At 39.9% G+C, this 20553-nt stretch overlaps 1 protein-coding gene across 4 annotated transcripts in view; it reads left to right on the top strand.

The window, feature by feature from the left end:
- The window catches only part of csmd3b (CUB and Sushi multiple domains 3b), a 684074-nt gene that overhangs the window by 515772 nt on the left and 147749 nt on the right, over positions 1-20553 (top strand). For all 4 annotated transcript variants that reach the window (XM_057827420.1, XM_057827419.1, XM_057827418.1 and 1 more), the window contains 4 exons: positions 9944-10044; positions 10415-10483; positions 13288-13444; positions 16454-16645. In XM_057827420.1, the coding sequence (XP_057683403.1) occupies positions 9944-10044; positions 10415-10483; positions 13288-13444; positions 16454-16645 (519 nt within the window). The remainder of the gene's footprint in view (positions 1-9943; positions 10045-10414; positions 10484-13287; positions 13445-16453; positions 16646-20553) is intronic.

Here is a 20553-nt window from a genome sequence, read left to right as displayed (position 1 = left end):
TTCCCAAAGTGAAAGCAACACTCAAAACTAACAGAAAGCAGCACTGGCTAATAAGTCCGAGTACAGCAAAGGGAAGCAGACCTCACATATACTGTGTGGCATAGTAAAATACCGGATATGCATAGCTATTACTGTAGAAAGCAACCATTTAGATTAATCAGACCTAATAAAAAAACTAAAATAAATGACAAATAATAAACTGTACTTACCATCAATGCTGAGAGGTGGCAGATGAGACACTGTTACGCAACTTAAAAATTAAAAACAAAAAATGACGACAGGCGTCGTAAAGTCTAAATCACGTACAGTGGTGCAAATAAGTATTTAGTCAACCACCAATTGTGCAAGTTCTCCTTCTTGAAAAGATTAGAGAGGCCTGTAATTGTCAACATGGATAAACCTCAACCATGTGAGACAGAATGTGGGGAAAAAAAACAGAAAATCACAGTTTGATTTTTAAAAATAATTTATTTCCAAATTAGAGTGGAAAATAAGTATTTGGTCACCTACAAACAAGCAAGATTTCTGGCTGTCAAAGAGGTCTAACTTCTAACGAGGTCTAACGAGGCTCCACTCGTTACCTGTATTAATGGCACCTGTGTTAACTCATTATCGGTATTAGACACCTGTCCACAACCTCAGTCAGTCACACTCCAAACTCCACTATGGCCAAGACCAAAGAGCTGTGGAAGGACACCAGAGACTAAACTGTAGACCTGCATCAGGCTGGGAAGACTGAATCTGCAATAGGTAAAACGCTTGGTGTAAAGAAATCAACTGTGGGAGCAATTATTAGAAAATGGAAGACATACAAGACCACTGATAATCTCCCTCGATCTGGGGCTCCATGCAAGATCTCACCCCGTGGCGTCGAAATGATGAACGATGAGCAAAAATCCCAGAACCACACTGGGGATCTAAAGAATGACCTACAGACAGCTGGAACCACAGTAACAAAGGCTACTATCAGTAACACAATGCGCCGCCAGGGACTCAAATCCTGCACTGCCAGACGTGTCCCCCTGCTGAAGCCAGTACACGTCCAGGCCCGTCTGTGGTTCGCTAGGGAGCATTTGAATGATTCAGAAGAAGGCTGGGAGAATGTGTTATGGTCAGATGAAACCAAATTAGAACTTTTTGGTAGAAACACAGGTTCTCGTGTTTGGAGGAGAAAGAATACTGAATTGCATCCGAAGAACACCATACCCACTGTGAAGCATGGAGGTGGAAACATCATGCTTTGGGGCTGTTTATCTGCAAAGGGACCAGGACGACTGATCTGTGTAAAGGAAAGAATGAATGGGGCCATGTATCGAGAGATTTTGAGTGAAAATCTCTTTCCATTAGCAAGGGCATTGAAGGTGAGACGTGGCTGGCTCTTTCAGCATGACAATGATCCCAAACACACAGCCAGGGCAACAAAGGAGTGGCTTCGTAAGAAGCATTTCAAGGTCCTGGAGTGGCCTAGCCAGTCTCCAGATCTCAACCCCATACAAAATCTGTGGAGGGAGTTGACAGTTCGTGTTACCCAACGACAGCCCCAAAACATCACTGCTCTAGAGGAGATCTGCATGGAGGAATGGGCCAAAATACCAGCAACAGTGCGTGAAAAGCTTGTGAAGAGTTACAGAAAATGTCTGGCTTCCGTTATTGCCAACAAAGGGTACATAATAAAGTATTGAGATGAACTTTTGGTATTGACCAAATACTTATTTTCCATCATGATTTGCAAATAAATTCATTAAAAATCAAACAATGTAATTTTCTGTTTTTTTTTTTCACATTCTGTCTCTCATGGTTGAGGTTTACCCATGTTGACAATTACAGGCCTCGCTAATATTTTCAAGTGGGAGAACTTGCACAATTAGTGGTTGACTAAATACTTATTTGCCCCACTGTAAATCAGGTACGTTGCAATCCTGAAACTACCTGTATTATGAAAACCTAAAAAAACGGAGGCTTTTGTAACAAAACATATTACCAATGGGTGTTGTTAATCATTTTGCCAATTTGCACGGTTACCTGATTTTGCATTTTTTTGCTATTTCTTTCAAAACATACAACATCAAACCGGTTTAGTTTTCAGTTATTTACTTTGATTCCTAATCCGGACACTCAAAGGACCTTTCCGATTTTCTCGCTAACTTGGCTAACAATCATAACTCACTCATTTCCAGCGAGCTGCTCAATTTTGCACTCCGATCATTTTACTCGACTAAGCCGTGGCTCTGCTGTTAAGCGTGATAACTTAATTTGAGGCACATTAGATTTAGTTTGAACGCTCTCTGCATTCACACAAAGACTTGCCATGTTTGATTGAACTGATTCAGCTCCACGCGATTTAATGCAACCATGCGCTTACCAGTGCAAGTGCAGTGTTTAGTGGAAAATCGAGGAAAAAAAAAAACAACGATGCGAGTCTTGCTTTGTGAGATTTGTGCGAGGCGGCGGACCGTTTGCAGGCACATTGCTTGGCCTTGGGCAGCTCATGGAGCGAACCAGAACATGCAGCTTTAATAGGCTCGAACAAAAAGTAAGATGCAGTTCACGGCATGTTATGGTTAGGAGTTTTGACTATCCGAGTACAGAAGACATCTTAACATCACCCGACATCTATTTTAATGAAGTAAAAGTCTCTTCACACCGGCTCTCCTGGACGGAATCCAACATGTGTGTTTGTTCTTGCCGCCTCCGCAGCAATGGCGGAGCCTGTTTACTTTTTTGGATGCATTTCGCGTTCACGTTCAACCTTGAGACCCAATCCGGGCGATGTCTATTGGTAGGGATTATGGCGTATGTTCTCGGAGCAAACACGATGAATGTTGGCTGTAGATCAGTGAAGATAGGCTGCCAAAGCAGCACTCAGAAAATCTGTCTTGGAGATAAAGGTAACAAGGAAAAAAAGCAGTCTTGCCTCGACAAGGGATCAGCAAAATGGGAGCATGTGTTTACGTATAACAAGCACATGTAATTTGAAGAACATTGTGCAAGCATGAAAGAGAAATCAGATTACCACGTATATAATACTGTGTTGGCTCATTTCTGTGTTGTATATTTATGCGTGCAGAAGACATATATCCAAGAATATGGATCATAACAACATTTTGGATTAATACTGGAAATTACGATGAGAGCTGTTTCGTTGTCCCTAAAAGATATCAATGGGGCGGGTAGAAGCTAAATGCTGTATTATGAACAAAAAAAAAAACAGACAACAAAGGGGTAAAAATATAAAATAAATAATTAAATAAATTAAAAAGTGGTGGACAACAAAGGAAAAATATACTAAATGCCAATTTGGATGTCTGTTACTGATGAAAGACATTACAAAATGGCAGTATAATCGGATAGCAAAAATAAATTAAAAAAAAAAACACGAAATGCAAATGTACATTCTCAAAATCAAGTATTGCAGAGGAAAAAAAATCTTAAAAAAAAAAAAATCACATAGTTGCTGTAGAAAAAAAAATAACAGTGTAACAATAAGCGGCACATAATTGTATAAAATGATGAAACTGTAAAAAAAAAAAAATTGTGGTTACTAGGGTTGTTCCGATTTTTTTTGCTCCCGATCCGATCCCGATCGTTTTAGTTTGAGTATCTGCTGATCCCGATATTTCCCGATCCGATTGCTTTTTTTTAATATTTTTTTTTTGCTCCCGATTCAATTCCAATCTTTCCCGATAATTTTTCCCGATCATATACATTTTGGCAATGCATTAAGAAAAAAATGAATAAAACTTGGACGAATATATACATTCAACATACAGTACGTGAGTACTGTATTTGTTTATTATGACAATAAATCCTCAAGATGGCATTTACATTATTAACATACTTTCTGTGAGAAGGATCCACGGATAGAAAGACTTGTAATTCTTAAAGGATAACTGTGACTTTTTATATTGTGACTAAATATCGCCATCTAGTGTATTTGTTGAGCTTTCAGTAAATGATACTGTAGCCATTTAACTGTTCCGCCCAAGTGCATGATGGGAAGTGCAACCATGACTGTGCGTAGTGGCACCGATTGATATATCTTCTCTGCGTTGGGGAATAAATTAGGGTGTTAAGAAAAAGATCGACTACTACCTTTCCTCCCCAAATTGCTTCCCACGATATTTCTAATTGTAGAGAGAGGAATTGTAAGGCTTTAGCCAATTAAAGGCTCCAAAGACTGCCAAAATTCACTCTACTCATTTTACGCTGCCTTTTAGCTCTATATATATATATATATAGGTAAAACGGCGTCATTATAGATTGAACGAAACAATGCGTGAGTGGGTCGTGCAGGGCATGCGTTAATTGCATTAAATATTTTAACGTGATTAATTTTTTTAAAAAATTAATTACCGCCGTTAACGCGATAAATTTGATAGCCCTACTTTAAGCCAAAGCTAAAGACTCTGGATGAGTGTAAGACATTTTGTCTGTAGCGTTAAATACAATTAGAAAACGATTTAATTAAAAAAAATATATATATATATATATATATATATATATTTAAAAAAAGGCATGTCCGATATTTTTTTGCCGATTCCGATACTTTGAAAATGACGTGATCGGACCCGATCGATCGGGACATCTTTAGTGGTTACCTATGCAGATAATGGAATGTAATCGAATAGCTCCGGTTACTGACCACTAGAGGCAGCAACACGACTACACACAAGATTAGGCAGGTGAACAAGATATTGACCAATAAAAACCACCACACTCTTGTACAGTAGGTGGCAGTATGCACCTGATAGTTGCTAGCAATTTGCTATTAAGCTAAGTTTTGGAGTTTTTGAGCTCGTTAAGCTTCTGTTTACAGTGCAGTAAATTTTATTTCTTGTTTTTTTTCCCATTAATCCCTGTATTGAAGAAATCGGACTTATAGCCAGATTGCAGCAATTATGCAGCCAAACCACCGGAACCATGCTAGCGTAATTCCAATGACCCCCGGGCCGGCGGAATTTCAACAACCCGGCCAAAAGGCCAAACTCCACGCGTTCACCTTAGTCTTAACTCCTTGTTCTGACTCCATTTTAAAAGCTGGAAAGAGGCATCGAAACACAAGTTGACAATTTATTCCAAGTCGGTAGCAATAATACAGAACATAGAGAGAGACCCAGGCGAGGAGGCAAGCTGGCTCCAGGGTCATCATATCACAAGTCAACAAAAGATTCCCTAGAAAAAAATGACAACGATTAGTTAAACATTGTCTTTTAAAGGCTCTGGTGAGGCGGGCTGTGGCCCGGATGAAGGGTGTGTTTGGGCGTTGTTTAGAACTATTGTCTGTTTCTGGATTGGACAGGAAAATTCGGGCGTTGCTGTTGTTAGGGCAACGAGTTATGGATTTTGCCATCCTCAGCGCCATGTAAGTGCTGAATGTTCACTTCTCGGTCGCGTGGTCCTCCGTATTAGATGTTCCTTGTGGCAAGACTAGATGTCCCGCCATTTGTTCTGGACTGTCCGGGGAGAGTTGATTGCTGGATTTGGTCAATCAGTGTCAATCTTGCTCAGTCAGCTGCATAACGCGCGCGTTGGGCTTTCTTGGTAAGAAGGCGTCCTGTATCTTTCTGTTCTTATCTGCCCGTAGTCTGGGCGCTGCCAGTTCTAATCATTACAAGTCCAACTGTTTATAATATCAAATATATTCTGCTTGACTAGGATATAAATGCTATTGATTTTATACACAGTAAATACGAGAAAAGATACTATACCCTTCAGTATGCATGTATATATATATATTTCATTTTTGTATCAGGAGAAAAAACTTTTACTTTTTATTTGTAAGGTACATTTTAAAGGTTCTCTACAACAGAAACTTCCTGAGAAGGCTACTGCTTTAAGATGGCGGCTGTTTACGAACTCATCTCGTTCTTTATTATACATGTTGCTAATGCAGCCGTGTCTGTCATTTGCATCGAGTTCTGTATATATGTGATATCTACCGAAGTATCATGTGGGCGTGGTTTGTAGACAGTTGACAGTCAGGTATTATTGGAGCCACCTAGCATAGTAGCATCGCGTTTGCAATGGCGTCACCCTCCCCTGCCTCTTCCCCACTCCTGCTCTGCTCTCTCGTCTCCGTGAGTCTGTCTTTCTCAGACTTTTCTCGCGTCAGTCAACCAACATAGTAACGCACACCTTTCTTTCCCCCCTCAGTAACGGTAACGGCTTTGCCAAGATGAGAAAAGTAATTAATTAGATTACTCACTACTGAAGAAAATAACGCCGTTAGTAACGCTGTTATATTCTAACGCCGTTATTAACAACACTGTTAACAACCAATGCCAGATAATACCGGAAAAAAAAGAATGACTGAATGATGAACGATTAAAAGACAGAATAACAATTCAATGACTCACAATATGTTTGTTAACTATGTCTTTTAGCAAAATTTCAGGATATTGAACTCATATAAGGGACAGTCCCAATAAGAAGCAAAAAAAATTTAACTTGCAATTATACATTTAATATTAGCGGCTAAGTTAAAACAAAAGGCGTCGTTTTGAAGCAGTTGCTGCTTTTCTGTGCCAGTTTATCGCCTTCCTGTCGCGATGGATAATGCAAAGTGGCGGCATTGCGTGCCGGTTTTCATCTGCCGTAGAGCGTTTGCGTCGCTAAATTTAGTTCCTGTTGCATTGTTGCACGGTGGCGGAGTCAAGTAATCACATCTCTGATGTAGCATTGCTTTTATTCACCTCCTTGTGTTGTTGTTTTTCTGAGCATTTAATAAAGTGGAATAGAAACAATTGAATCTTTTTGGAGCAATTTTAGAAAGACGAGCATGACAGATTTGTCTGGGTCGTCGATGTTTGTATTTCCCAAATAGGTCAAGCAGAGGGAAGTGGTGTGTTTGTAGACAGCATTAAAAGTTCCGGTTTTCTTTCTCCCCCTCTATTGTGCCCTGCGATTTTTCCACACATTATCTTCCATTTAGCTAAGGTGTGAGGGAGAATAAATGGGAAAGAAAAAGGGAAAATAGTGAGAATGATTGAAGTATGTGAGGGATAAAGAGCATTATTCATAAGGGAGGAGAGAAGGAGCCCGAGAGGTTGGGTAGAGAGGTAATTTTCTAAATGGAAAGCTGTCGCAACGTGATTTATTGACGATATGACAGCTGTAATACGACTATTACACAAGTAGCGACACAGAGGCGGGGTTTTGGTGGGTATGTGCGACTACATGTATTAACATGACATGTTGATGCAAGGCAGAGAGTAGGATGGGGGATGTATGTTATCCCCCTAGAATGGGAATATGCAGGTAATTTACTCATCGGAATTGCAGTGGTGTCTCATTTTCTCACAATGGAGGTAAATTGCTGACGGCACAGCACTTAAGCCTGGTTATTAAATTAGGTGCACACAAATTCACATTAGGATCGCTCAGCCATTTGAGGGCGGGTTAGTGATCAGAATCAGAGTGAAAAAGTAAATGGATTGAAATATGATCATAAATAGTGCATATTCGGGATTTATATTTGTCGATTGAGATTTGTCACTTTATTCGTTTTTTTTGTGCACATGCCAAGAAAAAAACAATATTTATGGACTGGTAGCATCACTATTTTTTTCACTCACTGGTAGGGTTGGGCATCGAGCATCGATCCGGGACTAACCCTCCGGCTCTCCCGGAACCATTCGAATTTTTAAAATTTGGTTTCAAGTTTCGATGCCCTGACCGCCAACTGAAAAAAATAGCGGCCGAACACCACGAAGAAGAAGCCACATGAAGACTAGCTCCGTTATGAGCAAATCATTTGAAGTGGCTAATTTAGCTTAGCACACAAACATGTTGCTGCGCTTCACATACGTAAATGACAACACAGTAACAGAATAAACACACCAAAACTTGCAAACTCACAGATTTTGTTTTATCAAGGGTTGCTAACGATGTGTAGGGCAGAGGAGGTGTGTATTGTCTGTACACTATCAAGGATTCTTTTGTAATATGTTCTTTTTGCCTGCTGCTTCCAGTAAGTCTCCACTAGTGGGAGCCAAGCGCACATAGCAAAACCATAGACTTCATAATGTATTGACGGGACACAGGGAGCGGGACTGATAAATAGGGGGCCTGCATTGCTGGCGAGGCCGTCAAAGCTGACCGAGAGGAATCACAGACAAAGAGTTTTTTTTGTTGAAAATTCTTGTGAATAAATACTTAAATCTCCGAATTTTTTATAGATATGGACGTAAAACAGTGTCAATTCTTGGTTAAAAGCACACACACACAAAAAAACGTGCAGTTAGCATTTATTTTATGTAAATATGTCGGAGTACAATGCTAGTCTGTTGGTAAATGTAGGTAGCGGCCGCCTGATGTAAACCGAGCTTTTCCGGTGAAAATTCTTGTAAATAAATACTTCAATCCCTGAATTCCTTATATAAACTGAGGTAAAACAGTCTCAATTATTGGTTAAAAGCAAAAATAAAACAAAAAACGTGCAGTTAGCATTTGTTTTAGTAAATATGTCGAAGTACAATACTAGTCTGTTAGTGAATGTAGCTAGCGGCCACCTGATGCAAACAGAGCTTCTCCGGTGAAAATTCTTGTGAATAAATGCTTAAATACCCGAATTCTTTACAGATATGGACGTAAAACAGTCTTAGTTCTTGGTTAAAAGCAAAAAAAAAAGGGCAGTTAATATTTATTTTACGTGAATATATCGAAGTACAATGCTAGTCTGTTAGTTAATGTAGCTAGAGGCCGCCTGATGTAAACAGAGCTTTTTTCTTTGAAAATTCTTGTGGATAAATGCCTAAATATCTGAATTCTTTATAGATATGGACATAAAACAGTCTTGATTCTGTGTTAAAAGCAAACGAAAACGTGCAGTAAGCATTTACTTTACGTAAATATGTCGGAGTGTATTGCTAGTTTGTTAGTGAATGTAGCTCGTGGCCGCCTGATGAAAATTGAGCTTTTCCGGTGAAAATTCTTGTGAATAAATGCTTAAAAACCTGAATTCTTTATAGATATTGACATAAAACAGTCTTGATTCTTGTTTAAAAGCAACAACAAAAAAGTGCAGTTACCATTTATTTTACATAAATATTGCGAACTTGGATACCAATGCAATAGCGGCTAATTTCTCCCATTGACTTTTATCACAAAATGCATGCATGGTACGAAAAATATTAATGATTACCTTGAATCCTGGACCAAATCATTCCTTCTGTTTGTATGCGGTACAGCTTTCGTACTTTTCAACAGAAATCCGTCGTGAGATCACTGCGTGCGTGTGTTTGTGAATAGCTCCTCTTGATGTGGGCGGCCCCCTACCTGAATGCGAGTCGCAGTGCAAGACCGATTTGACCTGTCAATTCATGATGAAGTCTCTGGCAAAACCAAAGAAAAACTGTAGAGCCCGGAGTTACAATAGTGACAACTTGTGGGCGGATGAACGATATACTAGTATCAGTTTAGAAAGAAATCAAACTTAAAAAGTAGTCAAGGGACCGAACACTCCCCACCCGCAGCCCTTAACTAACTTGTAGAAATACCACCTAAAACAAACGATGCAATACAATAAATACCTGCAGTATAAGACACTCTAAAGCATAGGCAAAAGAATATGTGTAAATGTTTTCTCAGTGTGCTTTTGAAAAATAAACATCTTTGTGAAAATGCACTCCTGTGGAAAGAAACGTCATCATATTCATGTTCAAAGACTGATATTTATATACAAGTTAAAAATAGCCCTGTAACAAATTAAAAGCAAAGTTAATTGAAAGTTCATATAATTAAAAAAAAAAATGATGGAGAAGAAATTAATATAAACTATAAAAGAATCGGAATTGAGAATCGTTTGGAACCGGAATCGAAACGTGGAATCGGAACCGTTCAAATTCAAACGATGCCCAACCCTACTCACTGGTACAAAAAAAGTAGTAAAAGCCAGAGAAAAGCACCCCAAGGTAATCCTTGAAACCCTTTTTTTTTTCATTAGCTGAGTGTGGTTCCTCTGTCATGAACAACGAAGGCATCCTACTCTCTCCAAACTATCCGATGAACTACGACAACAACCACGAGTGCATCTACAGCATCCAGGTAAATAGCGGCTAAGGATAATTTGTGAAAAGGCCTTGGGTTTTAGTTGTGCTAATTAGTGTAAGTAGCTGCAAATGTCAGAAAGACTGGCCCTAACAAGACATTTTGACAGAAGACAAATTGCTGATTGGTATGCAGGACTGTTGTTTGGTCTGAAATATGACCATGTTATCGTAGAAATTTGTTTATTGCTTGTTAGGCTTATTAGAAGAATCTTTATGATCTTGTTGCTGTCATGCGGAGGACTGAAAACCTTAAAAAGAGCATTTTCTATCTCGATGGTGTGACTACAGTTACAAATTAAGCATTTTGAGATAAAACCATGATCATAACGCTCACCTTTGATGTTTAATTCCGCACTGCTGATTAGGTTCAAGCCGGGAAAGGCATCAACATCTCTGCGCGGACGTTCCACCTCGCCCAGGGAGACATACTCAAGGTATTGACTCCATTTCATTCATGTCAAACATTAAAACTGTTGTTTTTTGGCAGCCCTTTTAATTTTCTTTTTAGTCTTTTGTACGAAAATACTTTTAGTCATATTTAGTTATTGTGTTTGTCTTTGTCTAGTTTTAGTCGACAATTACACATTGTTTTCGTCGGTACAATTCAAAAGTTTTAGTCGAAAAATAAATACAGTAATTTCACGACCATAGGACGCCCCGCTTTAAAAGGTGCAAGCTCATTTTCGGGTGATTTTTTTTTTTTATTTAACAAAAACACAAGGCACACCGCATTATTAGCCGCATGCAAAACATATGCTAGCATGCACGCTAGCAGGCGTGCTAGTCTATTTTAAGGGATCCACGGATAGATAGACTTGTAGTTTTTTTAAAGATAAACGTTATTATGAGTTCAAATAAATTGAAATTGAAACCCCTCTTGTTGTTTTTTGTTTTATACAATTTGTAAAATTAGTTTAACTAGTCGGTCGCCGTTGTTGTTGACGTCACAGGGTGGTGCGCTGGTTACGCTGCTGGATTTCTAGAGTATAACTCTAGCGACATAAAATTGTCATCTGTTCAACTCTTTCAATATGAACCCGAGAGTAACATTAATGAGCATGACAGTACTGTCAATATTTCCCAAAATGAGCAGCAAAAGCAAAATGAACAGGAAAGACGGGATGAGACGAGAGTAGCAAAAAAAAAAAGTGTTCTGCCAAAATGTGCTACACCGGCAAAACGTCTACAAGAGGCGAATTTTACAATCAAAGTACTATCGTGCGCTTTCAACTTTTTTAGTTTAGATGCATACATACAGAACATACTAAAGATGCCTTGAGAAAATACTTAAATGTAGTAAAATCAAATAAGGTTGGTTTAAATATGCTATGTGACTAATGTGGACAACAGATCAACAATCTGCTTTAAGCTACCACAAGAAAACACAATGCTTAAAAGTATGAGAAGGGAAACAAATGAATAGAAGTATTTTGAGGCAATAAAAAGGTAATAAAAGCCTAATAGTAAGTACTCGCCACTTTTAACCGATGAGCGCATGTGTTGGCGTCTCACCGCATAGAAGAAATTGAAGTAACCCGGTCGTATTTGTCGAGTGACAGTGACAATCTATGTCATCACCCCGAGCGTCCATTGCGCGCTTAAAACATGGCGCCCTCCACAGGTCAAAACATGTACTATATTTTATAGATTTTTAAATCAAGTATTTTATGTGTTTCTAATAACATATTTTAACACAACAATTGTGCAGAACAGAACAATTGTGGCTTATTAGAGCCTACAAGTCTTCCGAGGTTCCCTTTAAAAAGGCAACTGGAGCACAACTGAGTTCAGTTGTATTTTATTAAAGAATTTGACAGAGTATTCACATATATCTTAATCAATCCACTTATCCATCAAAGTCCTCATCTTCTTTATCTGAATTCAACAGCTGGGCTAAGTTTCCATCAAACACAGCAAGTTCCCTTCTCAATGTTGTTTAGCCAAACGCACACACTCGAACTTTATAGTTACTGTGGACACGCTTCTTATCACACGCAAACAATTTTTTTCCCCAAAAAAATTGCTGACAGAAACACATTTTGGTACTCAATTTTTTTACTTTTAGGTGCGCCATATGGTCGTGAAAATACGGAAAATAAAGGTGTCCAACAATTTGGAATGAACATTGATGGACGAGCACATAGTTAGTCTACGAGGACATCACCATCTTTGTTATGATAATACACACTCTGCAGGAAAACAGTACATTATTTTCAATGAATTAAGCCCACCTGGATGCCACGAACTGTATGTTAAAAAGAAAAGTTGTCCAAGAGTTTAACACGATGCTCTCCATGCTAAATGCTAATGCAAACACTGTGCTAGCGCTACAAGTTACATTAAGTGTGTGATGATCACTCAGCACAGACCTTTAAAGACTAAAGCAAAATGGCATATCGAACTAATATAAGAAAACAAATCTTAGAATGTGTTTTCAAAACAAGCAAGTCTGAAGCCTGGAGAGGACACCGGTGAGTGAAGGCTGATTTATGCTTCTGCGTAGCAGTGACGGCGGACCTACGCCATTAACACAGACACGATTTACGACCCTACGCCGTAGCCTGACGTGCGCCTACACATAATGTCAATGCGCAAGACGTGAAAGTCGAAGGACTGTGATTGGTCCGCTCAGAACGTTGTTTCTGGTTCAGCACAATAACACAAATGTTATCAAACATTCGCAAACGTCTTCTGTGTTACCTACGCTTCAACATTTGTATTAACAAGTCATTGCTGCTGATGACCGGAGGAAAACTAGAATTCGACAAAAGTCCCCCAAAACCGTACAAAGACAAAGCCACACCCCTCTAGTGGCATGGCGGTGAATTACAGAGAGATGCAGAACTTCGAATGTGCAATGACGGTATAGGGTTTATGACGTCGTGCACTGTCACTGGAAAGTAGAAGCATAAATCAGCACGTCACTTGAATGACACGACCAAACACTGCTACGATGCAGGCTAACTACACACATGATAAGAAAATGGTACACATTGTGAATTTATGACGGAAACTATGGTGGATTATCATCTCGTTCTTGTCTCATCAGACGGAAACTGACATTTGTCTCTTCATGTTTTAGTCTCCCAAAACACTTTTTTAGCTTGTCGACGTTGCGTCATTGCCATGAAAAATTGTTCTTCAACAAATATTTTTGTCATCATCATCATTAACGAAAACAACGCTGCCTTAAAATGATCATTTGTTCTTAGTCATCTGTGCTTGTTTCTAAAATCAGATTCACGACGGCAAAGACAACACAGCCCACGTCCTGGGAGCGTTCACGGGCACGTCCATGCTGGGCTTGACGCTCATCTCCACTTCTAACCACCTCTGGCTGGAGTTTTACAGCGACACGGAAGCCACGGGGGAAGGGTTCAAACTGGTCTACTCCAGTAAGTTCATGCGGGGCTCAGATGCCTCGATAATTGACACGCGTCTCAAGGGGGACATGTACGACGGTTTAACTCAGCTTTGTGTCCTCATAAATTGCAAGACCGGTACAGACGACATAGTATGAAAGATCGATGGTGGCAGGAGTACTCAGGGTGACAAATGTTGGAAAGTGGCGACACCACTTATTTTATCAGGTCACATCAGGTAACATTTTGTGGTATCTATTCGTAAACAGTGTTGTTCATAACGGTGTTGCTAACGGCGTTATTTTCTTCAGTAGTGAGTAATCTAATTAGTTACTTTTCTCATCTTGGCAACGCCGTTACCGTTACTGAGGCAGGAAAGGCGTGCGTTACCATGCGTTACGATGTTGGTTCACTGATGCGGGAAAAGTCTGAAAAAGACGGACTCACGGAGACGAGAGAGCAGAGCAGGAGTGGGAAGGAAGCAAGGGAGTGTGACGCCGTTGCAAATGCGATGCTACTATGCTAGGTGGCTCCAATAATACCTGACTGTACCCGATAGCCTACAAACTACGCCCACATGATGCTCCGGTAGATATCACATATATACAGAACTAGATGCAAATGACAGACACGGCGACATTAGCAACATGTATAATAAAGAACTAGATGCAACAGTCGCCATCTTAAAGCGGTAGACTTCTCAGGAAGGCTCTGTTGTAGAGAACCTTCCTAGCGAACCTAAGTAACTTTTTATCTGAAATGCTCCTAAATTGGCAAATCTTAACTTAAATCTATCTTTAAATGGTGAAACAGTTTTAAAACTTACACATGTCGAAAATTGACAGAAGGGAACTAATGCCATAACGGGAGCAATTTTAACAACTTTAACGGTTGATTCACAACATTAAAGGGTATGACAACACCTGGGGAAATGCTAATATTCCATCATTTATCCATAAACGCATGCCTTTTGGATTCATATCATGCCACTTCGTGTAATTACACACATCGCAACACCAAAAAAATGATAGAAATTAGGATCGATTGTCAAGCTAAAAGGACCCGCCCCCGAGATCCCGGAAATCTAGCATATTGTGTGCGTGACGTCACTACAAGGCAACAACCGGCTCAGTGCTTAGTACTGAATGGCGGCGATGATGGCGGACAATTTTGTTTCTAGTTGCAGCGACGAATCCGACGTAACATACATTCTTCTAATGGTGACGAGGAGAGTTATGAACCTTTCTTTGGTGTTTTGGATTACCAATTTGAGCCCAAACGAAAGCCAATGCAGCCTAATGAAAGGATCATTGAGGTGAGCAATCACACTGATGAAACACCGGCAACAACAGATTGTGTGGGAAACACCAAATGGTTTGTTTTGCATTTCTTTTTGCGAAGCTGATACACCGTGACCGCAAAATAAAGTAATGTATAGAATAATTATCATTTATTGTGCTATCATTGGTTTTCGCTCTGCCAACCGACACAAATATAAATGGGATTAGAGGATTTGTTCTATATATTTTACGAGCGATAATTTATACATGTGTCCAGTCCTATATCCAATGCGTGATATGTTTTTTTTTATTATCAAATAGTACTCACTCTGGCCATTTTCCTCCTTTGCTTTGCCTGGGGTGGTGAGGTGATCTCATCAGAGCCAGTCATCGTCCTCTTTCTTGATATCTCGGGACATTTAGGTGGCTGCGCGTGTAGGTGGGCACCGCATCTGCTTTCAGCAGCAATTTCTTAGCAAAACCTGATTTTAATTTGTCCATAGTTCGTATAGCTTTCAGCAGTAAAATGTGCACCACACAAAACCGTGCCAGAGGCTGGGTCTGCAAAATTAGCCCTCTTAGCACTGACGAACTTTACTCGTTGTCTGCGTAGTCCAGCTCTTTTTCTCGCGTTCGGGAACTCATGGGTACTACATTGAGACAGATGGCTATTTGTACACCACATAGCATGACAGGTTTGAACCATTTTAGCGATTTTTTGATGAAACACGAACGCAACTCTCCTGCACCTGCCTCGACCTATTGTTTCCTTGTTATGTTGCCATTCGGCTGTTTCCGGAATACTTTCGGAAATGTTCGTAATGTTCGATCTATTTTCGATAATTGCTCATGAATGTGATTTATTTTTTTGTTAACTTTATTAATATTTGTTATCTTGCCACATAGTGGTTCTATTGATATCTCACAGCCCCTTAGTGTTTTAATACCCTTTAAATGACTTCCACACATAGCAAAGATTACTATGTAGTTATCGCAACATCAGCAATACCCCTGTGTCTAGTTAGGTTTAGGGGAAAGAATTGGGCTAGGGCCAATTGTCCCAAAAACCCTTTAACCTTCACATTGTGTGACCTGTTTTTTTAAAACATGAAAATTATCACCAAGTACTTTGCCAAGTAACTAATTTCTCTTACATTCAGGTAACTGAGTTACTAACGCAATTTCTTTTTGGGAGACTTTTTCATACTTTTTTCATAATTTGTAACTATAATTAATTACTTTTAGAAAGATGAAAAAGATGAAAAAGATTACTTTTTGTAAGATGAACAACACTGTTAGTAAAACACTATGTATACATTACATCTCCCTTTACTCTTTTCAGCATGTGTATTCCTTGCTCTTTTGGGTTTAAGTCTGGAAATTTATGTTTGGTAATATATTGCATTTATCAGATGTTCATCTGTTGCAATACGTTCACAAGCCTAAATACCCGTTTAAATTATTCTCTTCATGATGCAGCTTATCTTCAAGGTAATGCAGTAGATCCTGGCTCGGGTTTTGCAAGGATGAACATTATTTGTGTACCGCTTCATATCCTGCTCTCAAAATGGTTACGCACAAATAAACAGGAATCTTCTTAGTATTACCATGGAAACAGCTTAGAGAGCCTGTAAAACATTAAATGAGGAAGGATGTATCTCAGACCCTGGTTTATTAAATCCTGATGAGAAGAGCTGCCAAATCTGATACCTAAAAACAATGGCCACGCTAATGCTGTTTTCTTGTTTTTCCTCCGACGCAGGTTTTGAGTTGTCTCACTGCGAGGACCCGGGCGTGCCACAGTTTGGCTTCAAGGTCAACGACCAAGGACATTTCTCCGGCAGCAGCATCACTTACCGATGCGAGCCCGGTTACACACTACACGGGGCCACCACGCTCAAGTGCATGACGGGCGAGAGAAGAGCCTGGGATAACCCTCTTCCTTCCTGTATCGGTGTGTTACCATGGCAACCTGTTGATGCAACTTTTTATCTCCAGTACTGATGGGTTTTGCGCTCTGCAGTGCTTTTTACCTCCAGCGAGTGAATCTTTTATTCATACTGAATAGCATCAATGCCACCAGGAGCCAATATGCGGAATTGGTAGTAAGCGAAGTTTTATTTACAGGTGGCTTGTGGTTTTCCCTGGATATTATCATCCACTCTAAAAAGCAGATTCATTCCAGAGATCTTATCAACTTCTTCCCCAAGCCGATCCATTTGTTTCTTTGCAGTTTTTCGATCCGATAAAGCAAATAAAAAATGGTTTTAGTTATCTCTCTTCAAGTACATAGAATTGTTTTTTCGAGAAGCCTCGTTTCTCCGACTCGAGTCACGAGCGCATTTTAATCATTCTCGGGAGAACCTCAAGGCATTTCTGAGAAACAAAACAATGCAACCGACGTGAATGTAAATTACATTCAAGCAGCGTTAGTTTTAAGGAGGGCCAGGTGTGGGGCTGAATTCAAGGGTCCTCAATATTTCATTAAAATACAATTGCATTTTTTTTTTTCGATTCAGTTCTCAAGGTTTTTACCCGAAGGTAACAAAGCATTCAATAGTGATACAAGAAAATACGATTCTTTTGCACTCAGTTGAGATATGAATCTTGGCAGCATAAATAGAAAACAAGCACATGAAATTGCGTATCCTTAGATTACAATCAGAATTTTCCCAATTGGGGATGAAAAAATAAGATAACTTTTTTTTTTTTTTTCTTTTAAACCTGTCCTGTTCAGCTTCTTGACACGGAGAATAGGAATCTGAGTGTCCGATTGGTCTGACCAGTTTTATTGTATCACATGGGAGTATGACATACTCCCATTGTGATCATTCAACGTGCCTCATTTATTAGGAGAAAGCAGCAAACAGGAAGGGGGTTATGGGGGGACAGAAGAAAAGAGAAAAGGAGAGAGAAGAAGCAAAAACAACAACAAGAAATATAGTGGTATGAAAAAGTATCTAAACCTTTTGGAATTTCTCACATTCCTGCATAAAATCATCAAATGTGATCTGATCCATGTCAAAATCACACAGATGAAAAAACTGCTTTTAACTAAAACCACCCAAACATTTATAGGTTTTCATATTTTAATGAGGATATCATGCACACAATGACAGAAGGCGGAAAAATAAGTGAACCTTCTGCATGAGGAGACTTAAAGAGCAATTGAAACCAATTTGTACCAAACATTATACACTCACCGGCCACTTTAAGGTAAACCTGTCCAACTGCTCGTTAACACTTAATTTCTAATCAGCCAATCACATGGCGGCAACTCAGTGCACATGGTTTAAGACAATCTCTTGCAGTTCAAATCGAGCATCAGTATGGGGAAGAAAGGTGATTTGAGTGACTTTGAACGTGGCATGGTTGTTGGTACCAGAAGGGCTGGTCTGAGTATTTCAGAAACTGCTGATTTTCACGCACAACCATCTCTAGGGTTTACAGAGAATGGTCCGAAAAAGAAAAAATATCCAGTGAGCGGCAGGTCTGTGGGCGGAAATGCCTTGTTGATGTCAGAGGAGAATGGCCAGACTGGTTCGAGCTGATAGAAAGGCAACAGTGACTCAAATAACCACCCGTTACAACCAAGGTAGGCAGAAGAGCATCTCTGAACGCACAGTACGTCGAACTCTGAGGCAGATGGGCTACAGCAGCAGAAGACCACGCCGGGTGCCACTCCTTTCAGCTAAGAGCAAGAAACTGAGGCTACAATTTGCACAAGCTCATCGAAATTGGACAATAGAAGATTGGAAAAATGTTGCCTGGTCTGATGCGTCTCGATTTCTGCTGCGACATTCGGATGGTAGGGTCAGAATTTGGCGTCAACAACATGAAACCATGGATCCATCCTGCCTTGTTTCAACGGTTCAGGCTGGTGGTGGTGGTGTAATGGTGTGGGGAATATTTTCTTGGCACTCTTTGGGCCCCTTGGTACCAATTCAGCATCGTTGGAATGCCACAGCCTACCTGAGTATTGTTGCTGACCATGTCCATCCCTTTATGACCAGAATGTACCCAACTTCTGATGGCTACTTCCAGCAGGATAATGCGCCATGTCATAAAGCTGAAATCATCTCAGACTGGTTTCTTGAACATGACAATGAGTTCACTGTGTTCAAATGGCCTCCACAGTCACCAGATCTCAATCCAATAGAGCATCTTTGGGGTGTGGTGGAACGGGAGATTCGCATCATGGATGTTCAGCCGACAAATCTGCACCAACTGTGTGATGCCATCATGTCAATATGGACCAAACTCTCTGAGGAATGCTTCCAGCACCTTGTTGAATCTCTGCCACGAAGAATTGAGGCAGTTCTGAAGGCAAAAGGGGGTCAAACCCGTTAGTAGCATGGTGTACCTAATAAAGTGGCCGGTGAGTGTAAGTCAGGTGTGTGCCAAATCACTGATGAGTGGTTTAAAGTTGCCCTGCCCACTATAAAACACACACCTGGTAAGAATGATCTTGATGAGAACCATTGTCTGATGTGCATAATGGCTCGGTCAAAAGAGCTGTCTGAGGACATGCGATCAAGGGTTGTTGATTTGTATAAAGCTGGGAAAGGATACAAAACCATCTCTAAAAGTTTGGATGTTCATCACTCAACAGTTAGAGAAGTTGTCTACAAATGGAGAGAGTTTGGCACTGTTGCTTCTCTCCCAAGGAGTGGATGACTCCAAGAGTTAAGCGCAGAATACTCAGAGAGGTTTTAAAAAAAAAAAAAAAAAAAAAAAAGAAGGAACCGTAAAGTCTAATATAACAGTATGTATATATACAGTCCAATATCTCTGTGCACACATCAACTATATGTAAAACTATGGTCAAGGCCATGGGAAGACTCCACGGAGGAAGACACTGCTGTCTAAAAAAAAAAAAGGCATTGTTGTTCGTTTAATGTTCGCAAAAGGGCACTTGGACACTACACAGAAGTTTTGGCAAAATATTTTGTGGACTGATGAAACCAAAGTTGAATTATTTGGGAGTAACAGACAACGTCATGTGTAAAGGAAAAATGGAACAGCTCACCAACATCAACACCTCATCCCCACTGTGAAGCATGGTGAAGGAAGCATCATGATTTGGGGCTGTTTTGCTCACTCAGTGGGGGCCTGGGCAATTTGCAATCGTGGAAGAATGAATTCAAAAGTTTATGAGAATGTTTTGCAGGAAAACCTGAGGCTGTCTGTCAGACAGTTGAAGCTAAAAAGAGGATGGATGCTGCAACAAGACAAAGATACAAAACACAGAAGAAAATCAACTTCAGAATGGTTTCAGAAGAACAAAATACATGTTCTGGAGTGGCCAAATCAAAGTTCAGACTTGAACCACATTGAAATGCTGTGGCATGACTTAAAGACAGCAATTCATGCCAGACATCCTAGGAATCTGACTGAACTACAGCAGTTTTGTAGAGAAGAATGGGCCAAGATTAGTCCTGATCGATGTGCCAGACTGATCTGCAGCTGCATGAAGTGTCTAGTTGAAGTTATTGCTGCAAAGGAGGGGCACAAAATATTAAATGTGATGGCTCACTTACTTATTTTCCCCCTTCTGTCATTGTTTGCATACTATCCTCTTTAAAATATGAAAACCTATAAATGTTTGAGTGGTTTTAATTAAAGCAGACACTGGTTTTTCACATTTTGACAAAGATCAGATCACATTTGATGGTGATTTTATGCAGAAATGCGAGAAATTCCAAAATGTTCAGATACTTTTTCATACCACTGTACATTGAACGCCTACACTAGCGATTAATATGTTGGTGCTATCGCTAGCTAGTTGTATTTCCAGTTGACACCATGTGGGGGGCCTGATGACCAGAGAGAAGGTGGGGGGGTCAGAAAGATAAGTGATTA

This window comes from Corythoichthys intestinalis, chromosome 22, assembly GCF_030265065.1.
Source record: "Corythoichthys intestinalis isolate RoL2023-P3 chromosome 22, ASM3026506v1, whole genome shotgun sequence".
Lineage (NCBI taxonomy): Eukaryota > Metazoa > Chordata > Actinopteri > Syngnathiformes > Syngnathidae > Corythoichthys > Corythoichthys intestinalis.
The sequence above is the reverse complement of the archived record's forward strand: the minus strand, read 5'-3'. Positions and strand labels throughout refer to the sequence as shown.